Raw genomic sequence first — 8,463 nt, 5'->3', positions numbered from 1 at the left:
CGTTGTTTGTCCGCGATGGACTCTTAAACTACTTAACGGATTTTAATGTAATTGGCACACCGTGTGCAGATTGATTCAACTTAAAAGATGGGATACCAGCTGTTATACCAGCTTTAACGTCTTTCTTTGTAAATATTAATTTCATTGTACTAAGAGCCTACGATAGTAGAAAATCTGTCATGGAGGTCGCCATATTTTTTTACAAATGGCATCTAGGTAAAAAAGCATGGTGATTACCCTGACTGATGTTCTCCTACCGTTCCTCGTAAATAGTTCAGTACAATATAATATAACAAAAACCTTAGCCCCAGAAACGCGTGGTCGGGCCTGCTAGTTTCTTTTATAAAAATTTCTTGAGGGATTGGCGTAGCCTCTGGGGGATCAGGATCATATAAAATACAAAAATAGTCACTCTTTTGTAGAGATCTCGAAGTTGATAGTATAAAAGTCGTTTACTGAGGGTGATAGACTTATCTGGCTTGGGAGTAGAGATTGGGGTGTCATGTTAAGTCGGCCAAAGCTCGCTACCCAGGCCTTTCGCTCCAGGTGACGTTCAAGTCGTAGAAGTCCTTCACTTTCTCCCTCAGTAGCGAATCATAGCGTTTGTTGAGCTCACTGGGGTTCTACATGACCATTTTTAATTTTGCAGAGTATATTTTGAGAACTTAATATATTGAATAATTAATACGATTTCCGAAGGTCTAATTGGGTTTTCCCTTGCTTTGGGTAAATTGCCTGGGTCATTAAATGAATAATGAATATTCCCACATTATTCAGAATTTTTTCTCCTGTTTTCACTGAAAATTTTCATTGTCCTAATGTCTGGTAAAATTTTTTGGAATAATGACTGGTCCATGCTGTCTCCAGCATGACTAATCGACAATTGACAATTAACGATAAGGAAAAATTATGCATTTCCTTGAGTGTACCCCTGACGTCTTAATTAATTGTTCACGTTTCCACCTGAATTGATGAAATTTGGGCGATGATATCGAATATTTTCTACGTATTTATAAGGATAAAAAAAATGATTAAAAATCATTGAATATCACTTTATCGATCCCCAGTGATTGACGATTGATGACTTTTCGTTTTGCCTCACTCTGCCGTTATTATTAAATTATCTTATTATTAAAATTTATCACAAGACACGACATAAATATTACTAAAACTACATGTCTCAAATGTAAAAAGTATAAATAAATATATCAATAAATGTTGAATATATTCAATATTTATTTATGTTGAACACATATTTTTTATTTTACTATATTTGATATTGATTAGTTATTTTATGATGAATATTAGTAAAATAATTATTTGACTAAGATTATTTGAGATGTAACAATGAGCCTTTCAACAAATTCTTCTTAAACGAATTGTTCAAACGTATCAATCAATCTATCATTCAATATAATATCTGGGGGCTTCGTTTAGCGTTCGGACTTTTATTACTATTCTTCGAAATCAAATCGGTCAATGATGCGCCTTCCATCTTAAACAATTTTTATTGATAAAATTATCGAGCCGTTAATTGTTAAAAAATACTGTTCCGTCACGCTTTTTTTGACCACGTGAAAAGCTGTCAAAATTAAAGAAATTTTCATGTCAACTGTAAAACAAACAATTTCAAACATCATGTCATCATTTTGCAGGAATTTTTTAAACTTATTCACTATAACAATTTAAAAAAAATCTCCAGTAAATATTTTACATGACAACACCTTTAAGGTAAATCCAATATAAAATTCTCTACGTTAATTTTATTTTCAATAATAAAAAATATTTACTTCTGTGACCACCGGCGATGAAAAATTATTTGATATAATTAACAATATAATAATGACCAGTAGAATCATTAGACACATTCGTCTTAATCTATAAATTTACAGGTGGAGGGGGCAGGCCTAGTGTCTCGCCATATTGTCGGGCTCCGGATTATTCGGAAGTATATGGCCCCTCGGATGGGGTCGTCCCCACTCTAATCCCCAACAGGTGACCTTCCTCATAATGACCTATTCAACGTCTCTGATTGGTTCCACTTGTCCAAAAATTTGGACAAGTGGAGGGAATAGTCAGGTCTATCGAACTGGCAATTTTGAAAATCATGTCAGATTCGCTTCATCTTCGGTCGTGAGCTTATACCCGCTCGTTTGTATCTTGAATCGTTTGAAAAACAGTAAACAACGAAGTTCGTGTTTTGAACGAAAATTGACCAAGTGAACATTGTCTACTGAATTCTTGTGGAGTATCTTGCTCTGTTTAACTTGTTGGTTGAGTCGTCGTGTGAGTGAGAAAACTATACTCGTGTTGGAAACGCCAGTGCAAAGTGTAAGTTGATATTTTACCAAGTTGTAGAGTTCAAGATTTTAATATTGTTAGATGTTTATATTCTTGAATTAATTTGTTAAAAAGCTAGTTATTATAACGTCTTGTTGGGAAATAATTCCTATTCAGAAGTGTTGAGTTGATTTTTGAGGGGTGGAAAGTCCTTTTTGAGGGAAATAAATTGTTGGAAGTAGAGTTATGGTGGGGTAAATGATCAAACAGTGATTGAATGTTCAAAGAAAATAGTGTTAATTGTGTTGTTCAGGTGGAAAATGGATACTGCAAGGGCTTTTGGAGATAACTTGCACGATGGATCGTCTGCTGGCCTTCCGAGTGAACAGGACCTGGTGAACATCGGATCGAGGAAGAACTTTGGAATTATTGGTATGTATCAATAAAAGTAATAACTAAATTAATAATGCGACAGCTGAATTAGTTTACTCGTCATATTTCGGGACAGATTAATTTTTAAATCAATACAGAGAATTCCGCGGATTGTTGATTATTTTTCTATTCGTTTGAGCTTTTGTCGTTTTTTTTATTTGTCAGATTATTTGCGCAACGGGAAATAATTTGATAATAATTCCATAGTTTATTATAAATATTTATTTGATTATTTTTGAACATTCAGATTAATTAGTTTCATCGTAACATTTCGTTTTGAATTTTCTAGAAAATCTCATTACTAATGATAAAATCTGATAAATTTATCGCGAGTTCCGTAGCTAAAATCGATAGTTTTCTTGATATTTTAGAATCTTCAGACGGCGATGTCGTCCAGGCTTCCGCTTCGAGCAAAAGGTGTTATAATTACGTCGCTAAACCGGAAGAGACCGGAACTACAACTTTTGATAATCCTTCGGTTATGGTTAAACGGCGTAGAGGATCTGGTTCTCTCTCAATCCCAATGACCCGGGGTGGCTCCCTTCTGGAGGAATCCTCCGCTTCTCGCCACGTGACTTCGAACGTCGTCCATACAATAATGCAAAATATGGACTTTACTCGTGGCAAGGGCCTGGGTAAGAAAAATCATTTTATCGCTGAGCCCATTCAGGCTTCTTTGCATAAGGGTCGACGAGGTTTGGGTCATAGTAACCAAGCTCTGATCAAAGCCATTGGGAAATGGGATCCATCCCAAGAAATCATAAGCGTTAGGGAGAAAATCTACTGGTTGAGAAATGATCAGGAACCACCAATAGCAGAGGATTTCAGGGGTTGGATGCGCAGGGCTCCCTGGAAAAAGACCATTGATGATGAAACTTTATTTTGCGAGCCCCAGATCCTTCACCAGGTCATAAGCTCGAAGAGCATTTTCGATGGTTTAGAAAAATCTGAAATACAAAGGGCGAGGATTCATTCGAATCCCTTTGAAACAATCAGAGGTGTATTTTTTCTTAATCGAGATGCTGTAAAAATGGCTAATATTGACAGAGCCTGCAATTTCATGTTCACTAATCCAACAACGGCAAATCCAAATGAGATCCTCTACTTCGCCGACGTATGCGCCGGTCCTGGAGGATTCAGTGAATATGTCCTGTGGAGGAGGAAGTGGCATGCAAAGGGCTTTGGATTCACCCTGAGGGGCTCCAACGACTTTCAATTACATAACTTTTACGCTGGACCACCAGAAACTTTTCATCCTTTTTATGGACCCAAGGGTGATGGTAATATTTATGATCTGGAGAATCAACTCGCCTATCAACAACTTATCATGAATCATACCCAAGGACAGGGTGTTCACTTCATGATGGCTGATGGAGGATTTTCGGTTGAGGGAATAGAAAGTATTCAGGAGATTTTGTCGAAACAGTTATACTTGTGCCAATGCCTGGTGGCCCTTAAGATTGTGCGGACAGGTGGACACTTTGTTACTAAATTGTTCGATCTGTTCACACCATTCAGCGTGGGATTGATTTACTTGCTATACAGATGCTTTGAAAAAATATCAATTTTCAAGCCGAATACATCTAGACCTGGCAACTCTGAAAGGTGTGTATTGTCTAATTTTTACAATATAAAATACATTTTTTTTTTTTGTAAATTTTCCAATAATTTCATTAATTTTTCTTTCTCGTGTTCTAGGTACTTGATTTGCGAGAAGAAGAAGAGTGAAATTGAGGCTGTGATCAACTATCTTTCATATGCTAGGGAAGTTCTTCTGAGGGCTGACGGGAACGGCGATATCAGGGAATTGGTACCTGTGGAGTTGCTCCAAGATGCCGATAGCTTCTACAACTATATTTGTAGTTCCAACAACGATCTGGGAAGGAAACAAGTGATGGGACTCTTGAAGATCGCTGCCTTTGCCGAGAATCGGAACCTCTCTGAGCCGAAGCAGACGCAGATGAAGAAGGAGTGTCTTGAATATTGGCATCTACCGGACCAGACTAGAATAGTCCCCATGCTCTTGAAACCAGAGGAGAGACTTCGTTCAATCGTCGTCGAATCTGTTGTAAAGTACCTGAGCGCTCCTCCCATGATTTTGACTTCTAAGAATGTGACAACGACTATCCTGGAAAATCCCTGTGATTGGTATGCAGTACTCTGTGGATCGGATGCCAGTGGAACAACACCTAGCAAACAATTGACTTTCTACTTGGGTATGGGAAGAACCAATGTCTTTAGGTTGGTGAAGAATACCTGGGAGAGGGCCGACAATATTGAACTGCCTCCTAATACATTTGTTTATGCTGAACTGGTGGAGGAGATGAGAGGACTGGAAAATAATATCCGGAGAACTGAAGCATTGCATATTGTCGATGCGTATCTCCTGGGAGGAGAGGATGTCAGCAGAAATTCACTTCCAGAAAGGTATGTTTTGGACTTTTTACAAAATTTTATACGGACGTTTAAAAATAATTTTCTAATCTATTTGAAATCATCGTGTTTTTAGGTATGCTCTCATCAATAAATTCTGTGAGTCTCTGTGGAAGCCCAATAACTCTGCATATTGTCCAGTTCGTGCCAAGGAATTGCATCCTCTGGATCGTGAGTTACCCATGAAACTTCATGTACAACCGTGTACATTGATAAACAAGAAGAAATTATTAGTACATTATCTACAAGATTCATACCCGAGGAGGACACGCCCCGATAACGATCCACTATCCTTTGTACCAAATAGTGTGGTATTCTTGAAGACAACTAGTGCACCCTGGACACGAATTATCAGTAGGAAAACTAGCCATCATTATTACTTCAATTCTATGACGAATGAAAATTTTTATGCTAATCGTCGACCAGAATCAGCTTGTGCTAGCTTCCTCGAGACATTTGTCACTCGAGTGCAGTGGCATTGGCCGGGGGATTCATCTCTTTCAATTAATTATATATACCATAATGTAAAACAGAAGTGCCCTGTTTATATACCGGAAGATTAGTGACATAGATTCATCAATACTTAGGAAGAATTAATTTTATAATTTCTCATTGAGGTATTTATTGCGTGGTCAGAAAGAACTTATATATTTCTTGTTTAGCAAAATTCTTCATAAAAAAACATTTTTCATTTTCCTGATGATCCCATAAATACTTAATATTGTAAAATAGTAATTAGTTTAGTTTCTTGTATTGATACAATATTATTGGCTTATTATTATACATAATTAGTAGTTAGTAAGTGGGAAAAATTGATTAATTCATAAAAATTCACGGATAAAATTATTCATTTCTAGTAATGTAGAAAAATATTAAATATTTCGATCAAGTCCACTCAACTTTTGTATAATTCGAAGAACATTTGATTGAAGTTGACATCACACACTGAAAATTAAAATACAAAATGAATGAACAATTAATTGTTCTAAAAAATATATTGATAGATTTTTATACTAAAATTTTCATAAAACTTTTTCAATGAAATCTGTGAATGAAAACATCAATTTTTGGCAATCATTACCAGTTCTCCAGGAGCTGGTCATAATCGACTGAAACTCTAGATATTTTTGCCATGAATGTAAATACTGCACATTTATATAATGGGATAAATGAAAATATATTTGTAATTTAAATCCCAATATTTATTTAAACATTAACATTGCTTTAATAATTTATTTTGTTTTCCATCATCAACACTATTTCTGACTTTGGCTAGTGATGACGAGTTGTAATTAAAATAACAGTGTGGAAAATTTGCTTCTAATGGAGTTAATATTTTAAGGTGAGAACAATCAGGGAATAAAACAATTTAATTTAACAAAAATCTTGTTTTCTTTTATGAAACATATTGAAATTCTTAAATATTTATTTAGAGTTATCTCCCAACTTTCCTCGAGTTGATTTTACTTTTCATCCAATTAAAATTCATAATCTCCTCTGTGGTATGTGATCAGCTCCTCCGAAGGTAATCCGGAGATATTACTCTGAACTCCCAGTGGATGATCGGCTGAAAGTGTACAATTCTACAACTAATTTTTAAACAAACCACGGTAACAATCCTGGAAACGTCTAGGTGCCCACATTTTTGTATAGAAATCTTTTAACTACCTTTCACATACAAAAATGATTTGTACAAAATATATATCATGGTATATATACAGGGTGTCCCAGAATTGCACGTCCAAACTTTAAACTTAAGTTGGGGGTGAAATTCTGGATCGAAAAGTCCTGAGCGACTTTTTGATCAGATGCACCCTCTTCAAGTTATTGAGGGTTGAAGTTGGACGAATCAGGGGCGTGGAATACCCAGTCGCACGTCGGTGAGAAAAACATGCGAGTGTAGTGGTGTCCCCACCATACCGTACTACTCCCCTGCCGCGGCAGAAAGGGACGACTGGCGGCGGAGGGGAAGAGGAAGGGGAGGGAAATAAAAAAAATGAACACCCGCCCGCTACATAATAGTAGATTATGACATGAGGACGATAGGTGGAGGATTGTGAGAAGTGTGAAGTTGGCAGCACGAGGCGTGACAAGTCGCAGTCGAGGCGAGCCGGAGGCTTCGCCCCCCCCCCCCCCAGCGAAAAACAGAAATAGACTTAATTAAAAAAAAATTATTCTTTAGAAAAATACATAAACAATATCAACTAAAGAAAACGAATCTTAACGTTTTACTTAGGTTCTATTGTCCATGGTTGTGTTCATCGAAAGAAAAAATCATACGATTGCAAAATTGATTCACCAAAAAACATTTTATAATTTGTCTCAATTTAATTTTATAAAATTTTATAATATTAAAGCATTATTAATCTTTTAGTATTTCGATTACATATTTCGACACCAGTCATCTCTTTCTGCCGCCGCAAGGGAGTAGTACGGTATGGTGGGGACACCACTACACTCGCATGTTTTTCTCACCGACGTGCGACTGGGTATTCCACGCCCCTGATTCGTCCAACTTCAACCCTCAATAACTTGAAGAGGGTGCATCTGATCAAAAAGTCGCTCAGGACTTTTCGATCCAGAATTTCACCCCCAACTTAAGTTTAAAGTTTGGACGTGCAATTCTGGGACACCCTGTATATCGGTACTAGCAGACCCGGCCACGCGTTGCTGTGGTTAAGGTTAATGTTATATTACATTGTACTGAACTATTTAGGAGGAACAGTAGGAGAACATCAGTCAGGTTCATCACCATGCTTTTTTACCTAGATGACATTGGTAAAAAAATATGGCGACCCCCATGACAGATTTTCTACTATCGTAGGCCCTTAGTACAATGAAATTAATATTTACAAAGAAAGACGTTAAAGCTGGTATAACAGCTGGTATCCCATCTTTTAAGTTGAATGAAACTGCACACGGTGTGCCAATTACATTAAAATCCGTTAAGTAGTTTAATAGTCCATCGCGGACAAACAACGTGATACGGTTGTCAGTTTATAGTGTTTCTTTGGGTTTCACTATATATAATAATAATGCACTAAAGGATTATGACAAACTAGATATTTATTGTACATCTAACTTAGGCAACACAAAAGGTAAGTAGTCTTAGGAATACAAAGGGGTCCAGTATCCACTATAGCTGTGGCGTAGTTACTTGAGTATCGATAAGGCAGACACCCAGCGCTAGCAGTCAAGTCGGGGAGATAGTTGCTGCTTCCGACGTTGGCGCTTGGGTGTCACGATTGTGGCAGGAGTCGAAGTTACCGACGGTCGAGCTGCCACATCCACTCCCCCCCCAGTGACCTGACTGGGAGA

The 8,463-nt window shown here is 37.1% G+C and overlaps 1 protein-coding gene across 1 annotated transcript; it reads left to right on the top strand.

The window, feature by feature from the left end:
* Positions 1–2,600: 2,600 nt before the first annotated feature.
* Positions 2,601–5,316, top strand: LOC135172400 (cap-specific mRNA (nucleoside-2'-O-)-methyltransferase 1-like; the record flags this gene model as incomplete). Its single annotated transcript, XM_064138490.1, has 3 exons — positions 2,601–2,712; positions 3,084–5,139; positions 5,222–5,316. Coding segments are annotated over exons 1-3 (2,263 nt in total), but the record flags the coding sequence as incomplete, so codon positions are not given.
* Between the last annotated feature and the right edge of the window lie 3,147 nt (positions 5,317–8,463).

The sequence above is a fragment of the Diachasmimorpha longicaudata genome, unplaced genomic scaffold, assembly GCF_034640455.1.
Source record: "Diachasmimorpha longicaudata isolate KC_UGA_2023 unplaced genomic scaffold, iyDiaLong2 ctg00000282.1, whole genome shotgun sequence".
NCBI classification, from domain to species: domain Eukaryota; kingdom Metazoa; phylum Arthropoda; class Insecta; order Hymenoptera; family Braconidae; genus Diachasmimorpha; species Diachasmimorpha longicaudata.
This window is presented reverse-complemented; position numbering and strand designations above follow the sequence as displayed.